Source organism: Triplophysa dalaica, chromosome 7 (genome assembly GCF_015846415.1).
Source record: "Triplophysa dalaica isolate WHDGS20190420 chromosome 7, ASM1584641v1, whole genome shotgun sequence".
Taxonomy (NCBI): Eukaryota; Metazoa; Chordata; class Actinopteri; order Cypriniformes; family Nemacheilidae; genus Triplophysa; species Triplophysa dalaica.
Window position 1 is genome coordinate 9,099,510 of NC_079548.1, and position 24,109 is coordinate 9,123,618.

Consider the following 24,109-nt stretch of genomic DNA (forward strand, 5'->3'; position numbering starts at 1 on the left):
AAAATCTTTTAAACAAATATCGCATGGTATAACCATTTTTATGAAAAAATTAAGGTTTGGGTTATTACAAAACAATCATTTTGCAGCAGTCACATAGCAAACATATCCTTTATTCATTTTTAAAGCAAATTCATTCAACAAAATATCCAAAACAAACAAAAGCAAACATTTGAATTGTCTTCACAGGGACTTTCCTTCCAGTAAAAAATGTGTTTCATATAACTCAACTAGTTTATGTTCAAAAACAAAAAAACAAGTGATTTATAATTGAAGAATCACATGCTGTGTGCAATATGACGCTAACCATGATTGATATCATAGTCAAAATTGTCATGTAATATTCAGAGTTGTACCGTCTTGCATGGAAATATAGTCATGTATGTTATTTTATATATGGTTGTAATAAGTTGCTCATTTCAGGTCATATGTGACATTATGCTTTTAATGTAATTAACCGTCAGGTCATATTTAAAAACATCAACAGTGAGCAAATAAAATGTTACCGATGAGTAAAAAGCCTAAGTGCTAAACTGGTGGCACATCTACCCTCAAACAACGTCTCTCTACGAAGAACAGACAAATTAAACTAATGGTGAGCAATGTTTTCTGAGGCTTGCAGTTACAAGTTTCTCCCAGAAACATGGGAGATCTAGATCTGGTCTAGTATACAACCACCTAGCAAGCACATAACAACGCCCTGACAAGTGACAATGGCCCACAGCACCCTAACAATGTGAGTTTGGCATCGGTCAGCATCCTTCTCTTTCTTCAGAAAATGTGCAAATGATAAGAAATATATTGTCTTGTGGAATTCCCAAGACAGGATGGCTAGACAGGCTATATATTGTCCCATAAAAGCATGTAAAGCAGTACTGTGCTTGTTTTCTAAACCATTATGACCAACATGTGACATTTCACACATTAGTAATGTTGACAATTGATTTCTTTGGCAAACAGCACAGCATGAAAATTCACTTAGACATTGTGCAAATATCAAGTAGGGGGCAGTATTTTCCCTTTCAGTCCCAGCGGTTCCAGTAACTCCTGTTCAACTAAAGTCCCTTTCTCATCCAAACTCCACCTTTTACTGTCTCCTCGTGACTTCTCCTCTCTCAGCCTATTTAAAAAACATTTAAAATCTTCACCATTCCTCTCTCTCTCTCTCTCTCTCTCTCTCTCTCTCTCTCTCTCTCTGCGTGTTCTGGTTGGTTCCAGAGCTCTTCCACTAGCTGACTCAACATTCCACAGCTGGCCACAGCACTGTGTCACCTAAAGGTCTTGCCAAGAAAAGGAAAGAAACAGTTGCGAACCATCAAGAATGAGAGATGTATTTCAGTTAGTTTCTGGTGCGCTTTTATCAATTTCTGTCCACGTTTCCTTCTGTTTCGCACCACTAAACTTCAACAAAGTTTGATTATGTTTTTAATACCTATAATTTTGGGAGGGACCTGGCTTCTGACCTAAAGAACATCAAATTTCAGCTGCACATATTTTAGAAAGCAAACAAGGAGTATCACAAGAAATAGTCAGTCACAGTTAAAAAAATACTGTTGTGGTGCGACCTTTTTGGTCAAAATATGTGCTTAAAGGTCCAGTTCACCCCAAAATAAAAAGTCTGTCATCATTAACTCATCCTCAAGTTGTTCCAAATCTGTATAAATTCCGTTGTCCTGATGAGCATAGATAAAGATATTTGGAAGAATGCTTGTAAACAAACAGTTCTTGGCCACAAATAACTACCATAGTTGGAAAAATTACAATGGTAGTCAAAACTTTTTGCTTTCCTACATTCTTTAAAATATCTTATTTTGTGTTCAATAGAGCAAAGGAATTTATAAAGCAATTTTTCCTACTATGGAAGTCAATCGTGGCCAACAATGGTGTGTTTATTTAGCTATATTTGATGACAAAACTGTCCCCAAAAATCTGACAAAACATCACTTTATAGATGTCGTTTAAAAAATGTCAACATTTTTAATAAAAATTGCATAGTCTAATATGTAGGTTTTATAATTGTGATGTTTCCCCAGTCATCTAGCTAAGTGTGTGTATGTGTAATACGGAAATGCAAAAATATTTTGGAGAGAGTTTGGAGTTACCTAAGGATAACTATAGTTTGACATAAAAATTATCTCAGGATGAGAAAAAACATGATTACAAACTGTACCTCCATAACCAGATAAAACGAAAGGTAAAACTATAACTGTTGTAGCATCACACACTAGCCAATCCACACAGTTCCTCTGAGATGATGATGGGTAACAGATGTTTACATAAAAGTCATCAGCTGCGGTCTACACAGCTCCTTGAATGTCTTAAAAAACCAACATGTAAATTTTCTCAGTGAGTTGCTGCCTTCGCAGTTTTTCCTCAGCTATTCAGTTTTAACACATACAGCATTATTCTCCCTGTTCGTTCAGCTCCATGTCCGAAACAAGAATGTTTTTCTCTGTTTCTTCTGAGGGGGCGGAGTTGGTGCGGCTGTATCGAGCCCCCTCATAAGAACCTGCGGAGCCAAAGCTCCGCCTACGATACAGATAAATCCCACCAACCACCAAAGCAATCAGAAGAAGCGCTGCTACCAAAACCTGAATTAATACATGGAGACTGTTCACCCCAGCTGGAAAAGAGAGAAAATAACAACTTTAACAGCAGTTTTCATTCGACAGACCATTTTGAAACATGTCACAAGATGAAATGTATGTACGTACATTGAACTACAGGATCTGCTGTGGGTCCTGCTGAAAATAAAACAGCAAACAAAGAGAAAAGTTGGATTCAAGGTTGTTTATGTCAGTACATTACATGCCTCTTACAGGTGTGACTTCTCATACCTCGTGGCCGTTTACAGATGACACCATGCGTTCTGTTTTTGCAGGACCCGGGTCTCCAGAGACCTGTGTTGCTCTGAACCCAGAAGCAGCTGTTGGCAGACAGCATGCTTAGGTTCGCATCCTGCTGCTCCCAGTTACTGTAATCCACCCCTGCACTATCTGACCACTCCAGACCGCCTCCTGTACAACCACACACATACAGCTTTAGACAAATCACATTTTGGGATCATTTAAGGAAATTAAGGTTATTTGTTAAAAGTTCCTGCCTTTGGAGTTAAAGGTCATTCCGAGCCAAGCGCCATGGGCTTGTTCTTGAAAACTTTGCATGTGTTCCCACACAAAACCGTTTTCGTTTTCATCCACTATTGACAACAGCTTAGCTCCCACTGTAAGAAAAAAATCTATTTTTTAATGTATTGAAAAACAGCCATTTTGGAAACCCGAGTTTTCAGAAGGACCGCTATGATATAAAACATTTTTAAAAAGAGAGACAAAGCATCTACATAAATTAAGTGTGTTCTTCTTCACTGTGTTAATAAACACATCTGTGTGTGTTTTGGGGAAGATGTTACCTTTGCTACAGGTGCGCATGGCCTCATGTTTCAGCTGCAGTTCATGGAGGACGAATGAGTAGCAGTGATTTCGGAATGGAATCCAGGACCAGTTGCCTACAGGCTGTGGGCAAAAACCTGGATACGTCCACTTGTGGTCTATTGTTCTCTCTGACCGACACAAAACAATAAGAAAATAACTGTTATTTCTAATAATGTTTTTAAGACTTAAAATGTATGGAACTGAGTGAGACTTGGAAACGGAAGTTATGTAAGCCCATTGCATTGTGGGATATTTAACATTGTAAACTGTGGTTGCATACAGCATATTTTAGAAAAAGGCATTTTATGCATACATGAAGCAATTTTACTTTAGATAAAACTAAAAAAAATCTGTTTGCAGAAAAATCTGATAAAATAGACTAATTATCATTATAAAAAAAATTTGAAAAGTAAACTGTACAAAATTACAATTTTAAACTGAAATAAATTTAAGCTGAGGCAATAAAATGAATAACTGAAAATAAATAAAAATAAATAAAAATAAAACATGCAAACCTTAATAACAACATGTAAAAAAACAGATAACAAAATGACAAAAGCACATAGGGTTAATATTTAACTAAAATGAACAATAAAGCTACAAAAATAAAAAAGATACTTCAAAATGTTAATAAACCTTTAATAAATCTAAAAACAAAACCAGAATTGTTTAAAAAACATACTGTATTATTTTCTCACCAGTGTTAATTTCACAAATGGCTGCATTTAGTTTCATATTACAAGCAGCAACACTCCATTGGCCATCTGTGTTCATGTGACCACATCCATACATATTATTGGGCTCTCCATCCCGCCAGTCACTGAAAGTAATCTCCTCTTCACCCAACCACATGTAGCTCCGCCCCTTATAACACAACAAGGATTTGTTGCAACTTTGACATGTTCAGTGAAATGACACAGCTTAAAATCATACAACGCCTCTTACGCCATCGTTGTGTAACGCAATCCAGGCTGGTTTGCGGACAGCGTTTTGGAGGAGGGTGAGGTAGGCATGTTGCCGAGGGTCCCGTGCTGCAGCCAGTGTTCCATTCACAGATTCACACACCTGCAGAGCCGCCTGCCAGTCAAGACGCTTCTGCAAGACCCGGTACTGAACGCCATCAAACTGTAACGGACTATTTAATGCTGGAGGTAGTGGGTCCTTACCCGAAGGAAAGCCAGGGTCTAGAAACACAAAGATTTGCAGATGTAAGCCTGATTGAAATCAAACATCAATGCACCTTATCTCATAACTAGACAATGACAGCAACAAACTATGCGACAGAACAGTTTTCTTATAGGGTTTCTTTGAAAACTAAGTCAGTGTGGCTTTTGTGGTAGGCTCCGCGTCTATGCCATTATCCTCTGGCAGGCTCTGAGGTTCAAACACAAATCTGTTAAGCCGTTGGACAGGAATCCACGCAATATGGGAAACTCATTTCACTCCGAGTCATTCTGGTAGAAATACCATGCATGTTTATGACCGCTTTAAAAAGTGAGATGTTTCCCCACCTTTGTCCTTCATGCAGATGAAGCCATGTTTCTCTGCGTCACACTTGCGAGATGCCCACGTGCCCATCATCCGGTGAGGACTGCCATTCAGGATCAGCACACAGTTACCCTGATGACACAAACACATGCATGTTGAACACAAAGAGGAAGAGTAGGAGCTACAACAGACAGTCAAGGAGAAGCTGATACGAACAAACAAACAAACAAACCAAAATCATTCTTAAATTATTAGAGAAGTACCGGGCTTTTATTTTGTTTGTTGTCCACTGGTTCTCCCGGGGACCAGTTAGTATAGCTGAGTAGTCCAGGTTCAAACCACCTAAACTGAGCTTGGGATTCTGAGGTAAGACCCACCCACACATGAAAACTACTGTTGGGTAGTAGGGTAACAAGGAATGCTGTTTAAGGAAAAAATAGAAAAAAATCGAAGTTAATTTGTTTTTAATAATACAAGCTAACACAACACAAAGCCCATATGTTTTTACGTGGCACACATGCTTTACCCTGCACTATATGATTTGGCACTGTCACTATCATGGCTCCTTGTGTCAGGCAGGCTTTAGAGGCGGAGTCCCATGTGCTACGACTCGACAGCTCCTCCCCAAATGTCTTATAACACTGTTGTCATGAAAACAAGAATAAGACAAGAAAAAGGTTTAAATAAAATTAATGCTGATATATGAATATTAGTGATGCACTGAAATTTCGGCTGCCGAAAAAAGAAGTAAATAGGCCAAAATAAAAGCAGAAAAAGCTGGCGCCCGCCTATCCCTTCAGTGCTCGCGCTCACTCTAGTTTTTAATCAAAAGACCATCGTGCAAGCCCACCGTAACAACGACTTAAACAAATAAATAGAACAAAGAAAGCTCAAAACCAACGGACAGAAAAGGAGACGCATATTCTGTGTGATGTCTGCCTTTATGTTTCTTTATTGTCGGAGATCAAGCGCATTGACTTGTGCGTGTTTTAAAGCCGTGCTTTAAACGCAACAGACTCTTCACATATTGATGTGAATGAACAGCAGAACGATCTGTCAGTAACTGATGGACTTCCATCCTACAGGTGCTGATATCACTGATGCTCCTTTTAAGCCTGTGTACATGAACAGACTCTGTTGTTCTTGTTTTCCTTAAAATGATACTTCTTGTATCTAACTTGACTACTGTTATAAATATAATAGTTCTATTATATACAATGTTTAAATGGATGGTAAAAAAAAGTTTTATTTGATTGTAATGACCAAGGAAGAATAATATATTTTTTATTTAGTGGGTTAAGTGTGTTATTAATACAACAAAAAAATATATATATATTATTAAAAAAAAAAAATGGCCAAGTGCATCCCAAATTTCCGGTATCATTTCGGCCCAGAATTTTAATTTCGGTGCATTACTTAAGAATATATACAATATGTCTGTACAAAATGAAATTATATACAGCTGCTATCCTTCTGAAACCTTGTATCTCCAAATTTCATGTTTGTTTTTTGCCATGAAACATCATTAATCAGCTTTATGTTTGTCGCTGGGTTTTGCAAATATCGAACCAACGGAAAGTATTAAAAAGTGATGGTCAACATCAACAACACAGTATTAAATCATTTAAAAGCAGTGCTTTTTCCATTCCCCCAAAAAACAGCGAAATTGGACATACAAGATTTTTGGAAAGACAGCAACGCTCTTTAAAATACAATTTAAGAAGCCTTCAGCCTTACAAATCCTCTAACAATACTTTGCTCTAGTGAAAAAGTATAATTGTGTAATAAAGCTGAGTGAAAATGTGTTTCACCTTGTGTTGGAAAGGGCTCCAGCCCGGAGGGCAGCCGGAGGGTTTGAGAGGAAGAGAGGGTGTGGGAGGGATCGTACCAGTCACATTTACCCTTTTACACACAAATGGAAGATCAACATGACACTTCTGGTCAGCCCACTCGCCTGAGGGAAAATAAAAACAATCAACAACTTCACTTAATCCACAAACGATTCCCTAATATTACTGTAAAGTATCCTTTTGTTTATTATATGGCTCACTGTAATCCTTGACTCTGATTGGTCGGTGTGACATTTGATGTACCAGGACTTTCCACATCCCAGGTTTGAATTTGTAACAAATAAGTGACTAGAATATCTCAAATCAATATTTTGCGTCCAATGATTGAGTCCACATAGTTTTGCATTAAGAAAACATCCAGTCAGTATAAAGCAAATGATCAAACTTAGGTTATGTCAAATCAAAGTAAAGAAGTGTGTAAAAATAAGTGTAAACAATCAAACCTTTTGAGGCAGAGACCTGGATGCATTTGGGCTCTTTGCTGATTGGTCTAGGCTGTCCTATCCCCCAGGACACGTAGTTGAGCACAGAGTGATCAGACCACCTAAATCGGCCATCGCTTTTAAAAGTATGTAGCCCCATCCACCACAAGTCATCTTCTTTGCGGGACATCTGGAAAGAATTACATTTTATGATTTTCATGTATTTTTTCCTTTTTGCCCGATGTCTGCAACCCATTCAGACCAACCAACAGACTGATTTTCCCTTTAAGAAAATATTTCTTTACCTTGCGTAGAGTGTCGACCAAAAACTGATTCTCTCCAGGAGAGTGCACGGAGACCAGAGAGGCATCAAACCAGGAGCAGATCCTCTGAGCTTGGTCCCACGTCGAGCGATGTTTCGAGAGTTTATACTGAGCTTCCTCAAAGTTGACCCACTCTAAACCATTGTCTACAAACACACAAAACCTTAAATTACATTCAAAATCATATTTATCTATGCCTTTCTAAAGGTGAAAAAGATAGCATTGACAAAGCTAATTGTGAGCATTACCTTCATTGTTCTCGGGTTCCTCTTCCACCTTCCCTGCAACACCCAAATAAAGATTTACAGACTGTTCAGAAATAATGTAAAACCTTTAGGCATGTGCATTCGTTACCTTTTGGTATTTCGCAGATCCAGTCTAGCTCAGATTCACAATGTGACACCAGCCAGTTGGTATCAGCCATGTTTGCTGCTCCGCACTCAGCAGACCCATAATTCCCCCTGCCAAAGTTCTGATAGGTCACCTGAAACAGCGGGGTGATACTATTATTCAGTGGTGGAAACAGCTGATAAAACAATGGTACTTTTATATAAGTTAAAGCAGTAAATGATTTCAAGATTTATATATGGTACTCTCATGTAGTTTCTATGGTTTTGCTATAGTAATTTTTCATTTATATATATGGACTTCTAATACAATAAAATAATTAAGTTCAAAGAAATGTAAATAACTTACAGCAGATCCATCACTCCATGTCCAGCTGTCGCTATTCCGGCGAGAAATCCCGATCCATAGCCAGTGCTGCTCATGATCCTCCGCCTCCCTGCCCACACAGCCAATCCGAAAGTGTTATTGTTAGTCACTCATCAACATAAGGACATAAGCTAAACCATTTAGCCAAATGATAATGCTAAAACTTGCTAATTCATTTTTATTTTTTTATTTAAAGGTCCAGTGTGTAGTTTGTTTTAGAGGATCTATTGAGGGAAATGGAATATAATATACATAACTATGTCTTCAGAGGTGTATAAAGAGCTTACATAATGAAGCATTAGGTTTTATTACCTTAGAATGAGCTATTTCTATCTACATACACCCTGGGTCACCTTACATGTAATTCACCAGGTTGTTTCTACAGTATCCCTAACGGACAAACCGCTCTACAGAGCGTGTTTTGTAAATATATCTCCTTTAACAAAGAAGCAAAAATGTGACAACTTCTTAGTCCTGTGTCAGCCACCATAGTGCTTTGAAAGGGTGCTGGAAGGGGGGGAATGAGCCAGCAATCTGCCACCTCAGCCCTAGATGCCGCTAAAATCTGGTTTGGTCAAATAGTCCCACACACATACCCAAATGCTTCATGGAGAATCTGGAATACAAAAGCCTCCTCGTCCGGCGTGCCAAAGCTGGCGAGCTCAGCTCCATGTTTCTGGCAGAACCTGTGAGCTTGAATCCAAGTCAACCTCTTCTCCAACGCACCTGCATGAAAGACCTACGAAAGCACAGGGATGAGGTAAGCGCACACCCGAAACACAAATAAAAACAGACGTGTGTAACACATGCACCTTGAAGCAATGACGGAGAGCATTGGTGCTTTTCCAACCCGATGGGCACGCTCCTGTCAGGGAGGGTGTGGGCTTGGGAACAGGGGGGCTGGGGATGAAAGACGAGTCTGAGTTCTGTTTGCAGATGTATTTGGAGCGGATGCTGGCACAATCCTTCACCTCCCACAGCCCCATGGCCTGACCGGCCATCATCACCCCACAACCACCTTTTATCTGCGCTGCGAGACCAGAGAGCAGGACATCAGGCAAATACATGATTAGGTATAAAAAGTACATTTAGAGGAATCTACTTCTTACTTTTGAACATTTCGAATGTGTGTGTGTTTCTGTACCTGGCTCATCTCTGTTCCAGTTAGTGTAAGTGAGCTCTTCTCCTGTGATCCAGTGGAATGGGCTGGTGCTGTTCTCATTGTACAGCCCCAGCCAGAACTGATCTTCAGAGCGTCCTAACACCAGACTGCTCACAAAGGCCTGCTCAAATCTGAACACAAACACATTTAGGACTTCACATTTTTTCATTTAGACACAAAGTATAGAAAGCATAGAAAAATACAAGCGCCGAGCCTTGAATCCAGTACCTGTTATTAATTATGACAAGCGTGGCATTATTGCTATTGCACATTCCTTTTGCATCGTTAAAAGTTAAAGATTCTTCTCCAACTTTAAAACAGGAAGGATTGTGCCACCTCCAGCCCTGAGAAAGAAAGAGAGAGATTTGAATTTGAATCGCAGGTTTGAGACGTACTGCATTATAAGGCATATCATATAGATCATTTAGGATGATGTAAACAACGCTTGTCCTGAAGAACTCCCTGTTTCAGTTTTTTAACACTACACAAACGTTTAAACAATAAACAACCAACAGAACATTTATGACCGAATCAATAGTTAAACTAATACAGTGTAATTAAAATCTTATTACATCCGTCTGGACAAGTGTTTATATCTTGCAATATGTTCTTTAGAGGCTGAGATGCTGGTTTGATCTCGGCCAGCTGTTCAACCGCAGACTTAAAGTGGCAGTGTGTATTTTGTTCATTATAAAATCTTTAGAGTTCTCCCATTTCAATTTATGCGAAAAAAATCACAGACATTGTTTAATCTTTATCTTGATCCCATTTTTGTGCTGCTTTCACCAATAGCAAGAAGACCACGTCCACCATGATCTCATAAAACAAAACAAGCTTATGTTGCTAAACCAGCTAGAAAGCACCAAGACTGACTGTTTGACGTTATGAGCCTAAACCTACGCTAAAAAGAGCAAATAAAAATATTCACAATACGAACACACACAGTGACACAGATATTTGAAAGGAATGTATTCGGTTTACACATCAGCACTTGGCAGGAGGCAGCAACTGAAGCCGTCTGCCAGCTGTCTGCTCTAGCGTTGAACAACAACAAGACAGATGTTCCTTATCCTTGTGTGACAATATTGGAATCACAATCGCAGCTTCTGAAGAATTAATATTCGTCATAAAACAAAATTTGCTATTGCATATCCTTGTTGGTGTAACATCTGATCTAATCTGTGAACACACTTTCCACTCTTCCAGTATTACCAAAACATTGGATGGGCAAGCACAAATTTTCTCAAATGATATAAAATCTAGATTAAAAATCTTTTCACGTTAATATCGTCTCTTTAAAACATCCTGATTCAACGTTTTGTTTGTGACACCATTCAGAAATTCACAGCTTTCATTCAAAAAATATGTATGCCATTGCTAGCCAAAGACAAAAATCAGAGACCATTCCAAATTTTCAATTAATCAGCATTTCTAGATGTATTGGGGCCATTCCAGTCCAGTGTCTGTTGAATTTCAACAAAATCAAACCTCAGGAGTGACAAAGTCATCCAACAGCAATGTGAAAGACTCACAGTATGACATAAAACTGGGATAAAAATCCAGGTTAGAAATATGACCATCGGACCATCCCAGCTCAGACCACTACATCCCCAACCAAGAGCAAAGACGGACTATTTGTCTTATTAATGCTGAAGTTACAATATTTGGTATTAAATGCTAAACTAAAATCACATGTCACCAGTCTGAGTGCAGCTATGACACGTCAGAGGGGATCTGGCCCTCCCGGTTGAGCCTGGTTTCTCCCGAGGTTTTTTTCTCCATTAATCAATCATTGGAGTTTGGGTTCCTCGCCACAGCAGGGCAGTGTTGGCCTGCTCACCGGGAGACTGCATTCATTCATTTATTTATTTAGAAATTAGATGTTATTTATTAGAATGAACTTACTCGTTGTATAAATACCATGCACTGTGCTGTGTTTTAACTTTTCTGTTTTTCTTGTTTGCCCCTGTAAAGCTGCTTTGAAACAATACACATTGTGAAAAGCGCTATATAAATAAACTTGAATTGAATTGAATTGAATCACCTAAAAAAAGCCTTTTTGAACTTTGCCTAAATACTATTAATACAAATTACTGTTCTATAGCAGTAAAGCGAATATGAACTTGTTTTCTTTTGAGGTCTAGAAAATGCAGAGCATTATTTTTGATATTTTGACCTGTTTTTGTGCGGATAAATGCAAATAGAAACATTTCTTTTGTTTACAATTTGGGAGACATATTGTTAGTAGCTCACAAAATGAAACAAATATGATAATTTGACCTAAACAAATATCGATAAAATGTAAATTCAGAACAACTGAAAATGGTCTTTAAAATGCTCTCTTAATTTTTTCTGCGGCTGTATACATGTTTTATTATGAAACCTATTTAATTTTATAAAAATAGATGTATATCACATTGAACAAAGTTAAACAGTTTTTACATTTGACTTTCAAACCCTACATTTTTTAAATCTACTAAAAATTCAAAATATCTTCAATATGCTGAAACTCACCCAGTGCACAAAACAAAGCTCAAATGTTTGGTGCTCACTTAACAAACGGTTCTAAGAGTGTATGTGTGTCAGACGCCAGTGTTTACTCTATGCTTTTGTAAGGTCTGGGTCTACTGACCACATCTGGAGTTTGAACAGCATGACACAGCAGTGGCTGTGAATAGAGTCTTTATGCACACACAGAGAAAGTGAGAGAAAGGGCAGGCGAGAGAGACAGCAAGTATTTGGGTGGAGAAATCCAGCTAAACATTTCCAACCAGAACGAAGATAATAATCAGAGGATTAAAACTAATTAAAAAGGTTAAGGTACAGAAATAAAAAGCTAGAGATTGAACGGAAAGAGTGAATTACCTGTTTACACCCGTGATCCTCTATGTGTTCATCGGTTTTCTGTGCATTTCTCTTACAGATCGAAGGTAAAGTGTAATTGCATGGGCTATCGTTCCAACGCCCCTCCTACAAATACACACAAGTAGAATAAAGGGTTTATTCATTATCATTATGAAGCGATGGCAACAGAGATGCCATTCTTTAAGATCAGATCTATAAAGGATACGACTCAACTCACAGGGCCCCAAATGGTGACACAATCCTCATTGACGCTTCGGAAGTTGTTGGGTTCAAACGGGTGCCAGAAGGTGAAGATGACCGGAGTGCGATCCGTCCACTCAAAGTTCATCTGCATAACAGAATCATGCAGACCAATCCACAGCTCCTCTATATCTGAGAAACGGGAAGAGAGACTTGCAGTGACAACTTGCGGCGAGTCATTGAATGTTTCCATATACTGAGGAAAACCTGGGACTTTATATCTAAGATTACCTGTCTTCATATGCTTGGTAATAAATTCAAGCTCTGGGAGCGTGTGGATGCTGACAAGGTTAGCCTCCATCTTCTGACATGTTTTGTGGGCAGAGTTCCAATCCAGGTTAACTGTGTTCAGCCAATAGCAGCCCGCCTGGAAGTTCTGCCAGCCCACATCGCACTGGTAACGCCCATCGTCTGCCCAAGAGTCTATTACATACAAAGAAAAATTCAGGAATGCATACAGACAAAGAAACATACTATATCTCAGACATCAGAAATAAATGGAAGTGTTACTCCAAAAAGTTGTGACATTGCAGTGTGCCTCCATATGTGAACCACAAGCCACAAATGTGCACAAACGCAATGGGACACATACCTGTACTGAAGGGTTCCAGCGTCGCGTTGGGCCGTTTCTTGCAGATGTAAGGCAGAGCCACTGAACAGTCCCGGTTGTGCCAGCGACCCTGAGCATCAGTACTGACCACCCCACAATTCTCCTCCTCATCATAGCTCGGCATATCTGTAACATACATACTCACTAATAAAAGTACATCACTCCAACAGTAATGCACTATGTTGTTTTTATATAAAAAAATTGTTATATATAGCAAAACTTGTCTCCTAATAAGAACCAGTAGGGAGGTAGTTCACTAGAAATTAAAATAGAGTTTCAAAAACGTCATGGTAGGTGTGGCTTTAAAAGGGTGTGGCATCACCTGCTTCCCAGTTTAGGTATTTCAAGGGGGCGGAGTCAGCCCACTGCCAGCCACCATTGAGGTCAAGATCATTCAGACCCATCCACAGGGTGGAGCTGTACCCAGTTAGCAAACCTACAGTACATAAAGACTTTATCACACACAGACATTCCACAACAAAAGTGATGTATAGTATACATAGTTCTGCTTTGTTATGAATTTTATTTTTCTTTACTACAATTGTTAAAATTATTTTTTGACCCAAAAATAAGAACTGACAGATTCATTTCTCCAGTTAACAGCTCACTAGAGAGCAAACACCAAAGTGAGTAACAAGTCAACATGGATTTAAATGACTTTAAAGGGTTTTTTTGGCGCGAATATATGTTTTTCTTTGTTGTGTTATAAATTGCCCATGCATGTATTAGACATGTAAAATTGCATTCTATCTAAAAGCGAATGCTCACCCAGACATGCCTGAAAAGCCTTGTGTAACCACAACCCCACAAATCTACGTCAGTTCGTGGTATGATTTGACCAAGACCACTCAAATATTTACGCAAGTAAGGTGGGCGTACTTGTATGTACAATTTCTATTGAACATGATGTTCCAAATATGGTAAGAAGCGTTACATTTCCGTCAGACGCTTGCATTATTCTACCAATCACTACGCATGTGTTAACTGGCCAATCGTAGCACAACTCGCTTTTCAGAGTGATGAGCTTTGTAAAAAATCTGCGCGTTTCAGAGAGGCGAAGAGGACATACAAACATGCACGATATGTGGAAAATTCAGCATTTCTGAACCTTAAATCGTGTATACACATTGCACTACATCTAAACAAACGATAATAATAATTTAAGCCGTCTCAAATGACCCCTTTAAATATTGCGCACAAATCACAAGGGTTATTTCTGGTGAGGTTTTTTGTTTTTTTAGAACTACAAAGACAAAATGTTCATCATGCACTGTGTGCGAAGATAAGTATTTTAATTTGTGTGCATGTTTTTTTTTCATTTAAATCAAAGTAATTTCTGTGCCACTATATCCAGAGAGGTTTCAAACACTCCTTCCATTTGTCATTGGTCAGTCAAACAAATATTACTGCCTCGCATTGGTCGAGCCACTGTTGTTATGTCTGTTCCAGACTTTCATTTTATTTTATTTAATACACCAAATGACATCAGACATATGTAACCTCTGACAGCACAGAAATGACACACTACACCTTTTAATTTCTGTTTCTCACCATTGATATAGTTTTGTTCTTCTAATTTAGTGATGCTGAGCAGGTCTGCTCCCTGCTGGTGGCAGCTGGTCCGTGCTTCACTCCACGACAGTGTGGCTTGAAAGTTGAACTGGTAACAATTATCCATCAAAGGGTTAATGTCCCAGAAAGTCTCACATCCAGCACCTTTGAAAAAAGTGAAAGAAAACACACACAGACACATTTACAATATGATAACACAAAGATATGATCTCGCACAATGAACTTTGTGATTTTACTAAACCAGGTCTACATGTGACACGAGGCTGACTTTACTTTTCACTGGACAGAATCCCCAGCGCTGGTCTTTTCCATAATCATGGGTAGTAGCACACCAATGGAAGCCATCCTCCCTGCCCACGCTGGTGCAGCTGTGGAACCACTGACCATCGTACAGAAAGGGGAAATAACATGGACTGCCATGAGAGTTTCCCTGGATGGTGTAGACTTCTGTGGAGAAGCAAGTAAACTTAATTCCCAAAATGCATAGAACTTGAAAAATGCATTTTCTTCCGTGTTCAACTCTTTCTATAACTTGGTAAAATAAGCTTATTTAGGGAAAAGGTAAGCACATTAACAATCATATCAGATAGAACGTCTTGTCTGTGGACTAAATTATCCAAAAAAAAGAAATAATAAAACATAAAACAAAACATTAAATAATACATTTCCATATATCGGAACCAAGTTTTTTTATATATGAAAAAGACAATTCCTTAGGTATTATAGAAACTACATGAACGCTACACCATCTTTTCAAGACAACTATATGGTTAAAAGGATAAAAAATCAAAGATTAATCAAAAAAGAAAAGAGACCACAGTAAACCCTCAGTTTAATGTAGAAATATTCAATGACAACATCTCTACTGTTAAGATTTTAGAATGGAGTCCGTAGAATTTTTTTTCCTTTAATCTTCAGTTTCTTAAGACTAAAATGGTCTACAATGGAGCCTGAACGTGAAAAGATTCATGCTAAATTCATGGCAGAACGTTTTCAAACGTCAAGACAAGCTTTGAAGTTGGTTGGACAAAGGCTTCCTCTAAAGTTTGAAGATGTTCAAAGTCTGAAGGGTGCACAGGCTTTATGTACTGTAAAGACTTTAAGATCTGTACAATGGGATCAGACAGACAGAGAGAAAGAGCTGCTGTATAGATAGACAGCGAGAAAGACTAAACAGACAGACAGTTGCAGTAAATTGCTGTTAAAGGCCAGTGGTGAAGCATTAAAATGAATGCCTTTGTCATAATCATAGTCTCCCTTCCTTAACTCCACTGCCCCTCTTCCCGGCATTTTCACACTTTCATCCTCTTCGTTGCCCCTCTGATGGAATGCAGCTGTTACTATAGAAACCCCTAGGCATTCTGACTGTACAGATTAGCTTTCGGTTAACAAAGACGGAGAGAGAAAGTGTGTGAAGGAAGTGAGAGATGAATTAAATTACACAAAAAGAGGATTAGGTATAGGAAAAGCTGAGAGCACATTTCTGCCAGAGGAACTGAGTGTTTCTGAAGTTCAGAGATGTGGAAAAGTAGGACACTCAAGAAAAACAAACTAAAATATCTAAAATTCTCTGAGAACTTTCAAAATGCACACAGCTTATTCTTGAATACACACACTCGTATCTGTGTTTGCATGATGTCACTGGCAACTGTTTGTTGAAGAACACTTCAAAGGCGATATGCTTCAGCACTGAGACCAGGAAACATCAGAGATGAGGAAAATATGCTGCGAAGTAAATCAACCTGATCCAAAAATAGTGCAGACTAGTGATAATAATTTTTAAAATTCTACCATTGAAAACACTGTAATACGATATGTAATGTATATTAAATAATAAATATAAATTCCTTAACAATTCCATTAATGATACTGTAAGTATGATTTTGAGCATACATGAGGACTCAAAAACTTATTATGAACTTTATGACATTAAAGACATAAAGGTTTGTGTTTACATTATATGTGACCCTTGACAACAAAACCACTCTTATGGGTCAATTTTTCGTTATTGAGATTTTAAAATAATCTGAAAGATAAACTTACTATTGATGAATGAGTTGTTGAATATATATGCATTATCGTGCTGAAATACAACCGTTTAAAACTCAGGAATTTGATAGTGCAAAAAAAACCTAGATTTTGTACACTGTAACTCTGTAACACTGCCGGCCATTCACTCACAAAAATAAAGTTTTTATATTTTTAAGGTAGGAAATTTACAAATTATCTTCATAGAACACAATCTATAATCAATGTCCTAATGATTTTTGGCATTAAAAGAAAAATCGATAATTTTGACCCATACAATGTCTTTTACTAAAAATGTTCCCTTGCTACTTAAAACTGGATTTGTAATCCAGGGTCACAGATGTCTGTGTACGGTGCATGTTATTTTTTTATTTATAAAAACATACACATAGCCTACATGCATACATTTCAGAAAAATATTAATATTAATAATCTTGTATATATAATTTATAAATTATTGATAATTATAAATAAAAAAATGTTCCAATTTCCTAAATATGTATTCATTTACGTGTATGTTTTTATAAATACAAAAATTGTATGCAGAGTACAGAGATGTTAACACAAACTTTTATTCTGGATGCGATAAATCGTTGTCCTTATATAAAGAATTGTAAATTGTAAATCAAGTATACCGCAATTTCATTATTAAATGCATCATGAAGGACTGATTTCAGAAGTACATTTACAACCATAAAACAGGTTGTCTGGTGCAATTCATTCTACACAAGTGCAGGAGAGACTTTTAATTTGCTTTTTGGTATTTAGCCAATCTGTACAAGTTTAGAGTTGCTCACTGCCAAAGATCCTCTTGAAGAAAAATATGTAGCCTAAATATCACTGAGGAGATGTGGGTCTTGCCTCTGTGTGGAATACCTTTCCGTATTTTCTATACTTTCTATAATTCTATAGCAGAAATCCCAACACTTTTACGTTATCTGACCTTGGTAGGACTTGGCACAAAGGTCCTGATTGTCTCCATAGACTCGCCACCCGGACTTTTGGTGTGTGCCGATGACCGCCACTTTGACACTGCTGAGGACAAATTTAGGGGCGGGCAAGTAAATTTCCAGCGTATCCAGGAACCTGCTGCAGCTCCAGGTCCAGCGGACTCGCGGGGGCTCATAATCACACCGGAACACGCCCAGCGGAGACTTGTTGCCCAGTGAGCTCACGTTGCCAACGGTGATTCCAAGGCAGAGGGATGAGCCCATGTTGAAGAGCCGCCCTCTGGTGACCCATTTCCAAAGTTGGGAGTCATCCGTGCAGGAAGAGGACATGTACAACACGTTATCTCGTACCCCCAAGCAGCCCTGCTCCAGCTCATGGAAAAACGCGAAAGTGTTCGATTCATCGGAATGGGCTGTGGCAGAGAAAGACAGAGAAATAGATTAGCTGAGTTCCAGTATCCCTAAAATAGCACGCAATCAATAGCCATGACAATGTCTGCTTTGACTGCTGTGGTTTTTGTTTTCTGATGGTGTTTTGATGCCAATATCCATCGAAATCGCAGTTCCATCTGTTTTCATTGTGTATTATAACTAGAGCAGAATAAGCAAACCTGTTTTGATTCCCTTTCACCATGTTCAACAACAAAATAAGTAGTTCTTAGCCAACACAAGCACAAACCCAGCATAAACCAACCCGCAGTTTCTTTGTTGTTGAGTGGTTTTCTGTGCATTGACTTGCAGTGGTTGCTAAACGCCGATTTACTTTTAGCCCAAAAATCTTTTTTAAAAAGAAACCTGGGGTTTTGGTTTATTGTGTGCATGCTTTGTTTATGGCTTTACTTCTAATCTGTTTTTATCTCTCAGGGTTAGTCTAACTCCTAAAACATAGCTAGTAATTTTCGAAAACACTACCCCCTTAGTGAAATATCTTGAGAGAGCGCTGTGACATTTGACAACATGGACCATGCAAAAAATTGAGACAATGAATTGAATTGCTTCATTATTGCCCTAATGTGTTTATGATTAAATATATGTTTTCTGTATATTTATATATATACTCTTTTTATACCTCTATTCTTGCTCTTTTTCTCACTCTCTCCTTCCTGCAGGGGGAATGCGCAGTTATGTCCAAAATTCAGAGTCACAGAGTGAGTGAGTGAGTGAGTGAGTGAGTGAGTGAGTGAGAGAGTGAGGGAGGGAGACAGCTGTGTTTCCAAACATTATAAAACGGGTAGATAATAAAAAATGGGATTAACCCCAAAAACAAACAGGATGTTTTCTGAAAGCTAAAGAAAGTCAGAGTGACCCTGGGAGAGTTTCTGTAAATCCTCAAGCAATGTTCAAAAATACTCTGCAATTACTTTGCATGCTGTACAACATTATGAACTTGTGTAACGTTAAAATACAGACAGTGAATAAGTGCTGTATGCTATTTATTTTTTTATCAATAAAACATTTAAGCGCTACATAAAAAATCTGTTAGGTTTGTGAAATTTTATAGGGTTACATTGTTACATTTTCAATTGTAAAACAATAGACTTACTGATTCTTTATGCTAGTTGAATGCCAGCGGTACACCATCATACCGAATAGCAATATACACTCACCTAAAGGATTATGTTCAATTTCTCATTAATGCAATTATGGTGGTGGTGTAATGGTGTGGGGGATGTTTTCTTGGCACACTTTAGGCCAAAGGGGGTCAAACACAGTATTAGTATGGTGTTCCTAATAATCCTTTAGGTGAGTGTAGGTTACGGGTTAGGTATACTAACTTGTAGTTACTCTGGCTATACACATCCACATATATCCACATATACACACTGCTGTATCCTGCAGCTGAGAATCATGTCTGATTAACATCATGTTGCAAATAAGTCCAGAGCCTGGCAACAGTATACCTATGGAAAAGTCCTAACTCAAGTTTAACTAGCGAGACGTTAAATAATAAAAGCTGAAAAAGATCCAGCTATTTTTTTCCACGAGCCTTCCACTTACTAATAAAAAGCAATCGTGACATTGCGGGATTAAAGCAATTCTTTCTTTCTATGTTCTTCAGCCTCTCTCTTTCCTTAAATCAAACGGAATAATTTTGAGACATCACGTGACCTGAGCGAGCCACGTATTAGGTGGAGGTAAGACCATGGGGAGAATGATGGGTGGTACAGAAATGTGTGGTTACATAAACATCAAAGAGTTTGTCAACCAGCCTCTGACAGATAAAGGGCAAAGAATAAATTAGTCATTGGATTTTAGCAAGCTCAGACATTTCCTGAGCGTCTTCTAAATGTCTTTGTTTTGTGTGAACCCTTGGTAGGTCAACAGACCCAGAGCAGTGAAGCCAAGCATTTCACATTGCAGGCCAGGTAAAAAGAATGAAGTGGCGTAGTGGTTAGGGCTTGAAGCAAAAGGTCAGTTCAATACACGCAAGGAGAGCCGAAAGATCATCATTATTGTACCCTTTTCTAAGTTTACTAGCCTGAAGCAGTAATTCACCCATGTATGTATAATTTTGTTTTACACAATAAATAAATAACTATAAATACATTTATATATTTAAATAATTGAATATCCAAATATGGTTTCTCTCACGATTCAAGAAAAGTTTCTGCTAAATGAGTCCTTGCTTTCAGAACTATGGCATAGAAAATATATCAAAATAACTATGCCAATGGTCAGTAAACAACATGTTAAAACAGCATGCAGCAGAAATAACAATAAGTGTTTTAGTGTCAGTAAAACAACTGTAAAGCAGCAGACCTTGACAAAAACACAGAAATACAAATGTTTGTATGATACATTACAGATACTGAAAGGGGCTATACAGTGTATTTAAAGGTTGTCAGACATAGTTATTGAGTAGCCTTAAACCTTACAGGAAGAAGCTTTTTCAGTCTGTGGTTTTGGCATGAACATTTTTTAACCTTTTTCCAGATGGCAGATGAAACCACTCTTTGGGTGAAGCTGCACAGCGCTGTGAATTCATTTAGATCGCTGAGAATATAATGTTGACATTGATATGACTAGTGTGGGTGAAATTTGTCTTTTCATCACAATACGTGGAATGTTTAAGTAAAACGTTTTTCTATGTGTGTAGAGAGGTCTAAATACTCGAACAGAAGGTTTGATGCATGACTTTATGTCTGATTAGCATGCAAACACAAAGCAAATTGGCTAAGCAGCATTAGGCTGACAGATGATATTGTTAATTGTTAATTAACAGCTAATTGAACTAACAATGCCAACATATTAGAAACCATATAATGTCTAAATTTGGGATACAAGCCCTTAGAAATAAAAACAGAAGAAACGAGCACTCACTAGGGAGTAAAGTCTATGAAGGGTTTGTGGGCTTAGAACCCTGATTTTAAGCTACCAAAGCTAAACTTTTATTATTACAGATGCTTTTTGTTTATCTGTCATTTTCAAGAGGAGTGAGAGTGAGCGAGAGAGAGAGGGAGAGAGAGAGAGAGAGAGAGAGAGAGAGAGGGGGGGGGGGATTACAAGCCAGCTGGGAGACAGGGAGAAGAGAGAGAGTTGAAAGGGGGAGCAATGGAAGGGTGCAGAGAGAGGTCAGAGTTAGACAATCCTTTTGTTCTGTAAACACAGTGATTCACCAAAACACCAGAAAATCAGGCTGGGCATTTGTTTCTTTTAGCTACTGCACTGTCAATCCAGTCAGGACTGTGACCTGAAATTTGACCCCGAGCAAAACAGGTCTAATTTGAGTCTTCAAGGATTAGGCAAAAACAACATTTGTTCAGTTTTAAGATATTTTGATATGCTGTATCCCCATGGGAGTCGAGGACACAAAACACTCATTAAAATACACTTAAGACAAGGACACTACTGTAATCTAAAGGGCTATGTCTAAAGGACTAATCTAAACACTATGATGAATTTATAGATGCAAATACAAAATCTGTCATTTGTGAAACTGGACGACAAAACCAGTCTTCGGGGTCAATTTTTCAAAATTGAGATTTTTATATCATCTCAAAGCTGAAGAAATATTGATATATGGTTTGTTAGGATAGGACACTATCTGGTGCAACAACAACTGTTTAAGATGGAATCTGAGGGTGCAAAAAAACTAAATATTGATTAAATCGCCTTTGAAGTTGTTAATCTGAGGCACTGTAGCAGACCATCCACTCACAAAAAGAACATTTTTATTCATTTACGGTAGAAAATGTATCAAATATCTTCATGGAACAGGATCATTACTTAATATCCTAATAATTTTGGAAAAAAGAAAATCTGTTATTTTGACCCCAACAATGTATTTTTGGCGATTACTAAAAACATTCCTGTGCTACTTTAGACTGGGTTTGTTGTCTAGGGTCACATTTGGATAAAATGGTTCCAGTGTTTTGTCTAGTAACTGTATTTGTCTTTTCACAGTGGGTTGAAATTCATAGATGGTATAGTTTAAAAACATTGTGTTGACATGATTTCTGCAAACAAAATATTTTGCATCAAGGACTTAACATTGAGAGATAAGTGAAAATATGTGAGATGTCCCTCAGCTTCCATCTAGGCCTACATCAATATTCTCCTGTCAAGACTTAGATGTAATATTCTTTTCTCACATCTAACATCTAACATCTAACATGTGTACAACAGCTTACTGTTCCACTAAACGACTTTTTTCTTTTTAATAGGCCCTTGCAGTTCCTAACACATAGGTGCAAAAACATCTCGTTTGTCTGGCTTGGATGAACTGCGAGGTTGTGAGGGGCACTAAAAACGATAGAAGACCACCAAGACGGCGGTCAGTTGTCAGCTGGGACTCGTTATTGTGCAACCGGATATTTAGGGCACATCTGCTCGCGGGGATGCAAATAAAGCGCACGAGTAGACAGGTTAACAGAACAGCGCGAAGCCAACATCTGCCAACAAGCATTACAACTACCAACTTACAACCGACCTAAAAATGTCCCATTACTTACAAAAGTAAGTTACTCTATAAAACATAAAAGCGACCCGAGCACTCCCCTCCCCCGTTCTCCCTTCCTCCCTCACATCTGGTTCCACTCAAGAGTTTGGACTTTCGTGGCATTCCTTCACATCGGTGCGTCCACAGAGCCAACACAACACACCACGAAACTCCAAAAAAGCGAAGTCTTCGCGTTATTAACATCATTTTACGCGCGTGTATGAACAAAGGCTGCAGTTGCATAAAGGCGTAAGCAAGGAATTCATAATAAACCGTAACAAACGTGTCTCACCTGAGTGCGCGGTGCTCCACTCCAGACTTAATAAGAGAAATAAATATAAAGTGCATTTGCAAACATTTATCCACGCGCGCTCCTGGTGCCCGTCGTCGTGATGATGCATGCCTGCAGAGCGGAGAGGTGAAACGGAAAGAAAAACAACGGATCCTCTTCTCGTTAAAAAGAGAAGCAGGAACGGATAGGTTGTGTCAGATGGGATGTGTGGAGCTGTGTGCGTGGACTGAATGAGCGTTCACTTTCACCGGACACGCACACACTCACACGTCCCAGGGAAGTGAAGGAAGGCGGAGAAATAAGTTTGAATGACCACCCGACACCCAGGATGTGTTCAGCTCAGAGAAGGCAACACAATTCTGGAGCTTTGGGCTCTCAGGGAACGTGCGCAATTGTTCGGTTTGTCTATTTGTAATTAAATTATATTTTCTTTACAATTTATGTTGAGATAAAAACGCTTGGAGAAAACGTACATTGGTTATCTAGCGGACACCTTTCTGCAAAGCAACGTAAATAGGGACCATCATGAGTAATTTAATATTTCTATCTAAATTACTGTGATTTTAGCGTTATCTAAAATAACTTGCATTATTAAAGCTAACCAGCGAATTTGAATATCAATTTGCATATTTGGGATATGCATGCGTTTAAATGTAATTATACACCGGTCTGTTTGAGTACTTGATTCTGATTGGCTGGAAGGTGTGCATTAAAACCGTCTAATGCACGGGTCCAATCAATTTGATTATATTTGAAATTAGATGACAAAAATAAAAGCCATCTGTCCGATGAAAAATGACACTATAAACATCAATAACATCTTAATTTGGAAAATGACCATGGTATAAGCGGGATAAAGCACAGCTCCCCATGCATTAAAGTATTTTAATATACTTTGCAGAGGCAATCACCTCCAACTCCTGCAATAAAACCCTTTAATGCACGGCTAGCTGTGGTTTATTCCTAACTTATTCCAAATATTCTTTGTCTTTTTTCTGCTAGATTATTAAAAGGTAGGCTGCTTACTGATAATGCCTTTGACTATACGTGGATTGTTTAAACACGTTTAACATCGCATGAGGTGTGTATGGCTTATGCAGAATTGAATATGTCACAATCCTTACAGAATAATAATTCAGACAGGGAGGAATTTGTTAAATGAACTGCTTTAAAAATGATGCAGGATAACTGGCTTTGTTTCCTAACATCTGCTTATTGTATGAGCA

At 38.3% G+C, this 24,109-nt stretch overlaps 1 protein-coding gene across 2 annotated transcripts; it reads right to left on the reverse strand.

Annotated features, from left to right (window-relative positions):
* Window positions 1-89: 89 nt before the first annotated feature.
* Window positions 90-23,140, reverse strand: mrc2 (mannose receptor, C type 2). Of its 2 annotated transcripts, none has more exons than XM_056751822.1 (29): window positions 22,884-23,140; window positions 17,646-18,065; window positions 14,948-15,121; window positions 14,654-14,818; window positions 13,425-13,538; window positions 13,085-13,228; window positions 12,724-12,915; window positions 12,470-12,624; window positions 12,253-12,357; window positions 9,616-9,731; window positions 9,370-9,518; window positions 9,038-9,255; window positions 8,822-8,964; window positions 8,208-8,295; window positions 7,866-7,995; window positions 7,760-7,792; window positions 7,494-7,657; window positions 7,210-7,378; window positions 6,728-6,870; window positions 5,443-5,557; window positions 5,180-5,337; window positions 4,940-5,048; window positions 4,374-4,612; window positions 4,127-4,292; window positions 3,407-3,556; window positions 3,101-3,220; window positions 2,835-3,014; window positions 2,712-2,738; window positions 90-2,620 (listed from the first exon to the last, which is right to left on the reverse strand). In XM_056751822.1, the coding sequence occupies exons 1-29, from the start codon at window positions 22,990-22,992 to the stop codon at window positions 2,400-2,402; spliced, it is 4,416 nt and encodes a 1,471-aa protein (XP_056607800.1). In that variant the 5' UTR covers window positions 22,993-23,140; the 3' UTR covers window positions 90-2,399. The 2 variants fall into 2 exon arrangements, with proteins under 2 accessions (XP_056607800.1, XP_056607799.1); XM_056751821.1 differs by having other exon boundaries at window positions 2,712-2,741.
* Between the last annotated feature and the right edge of the window lie 969 nt (window positions 23,141-24,109).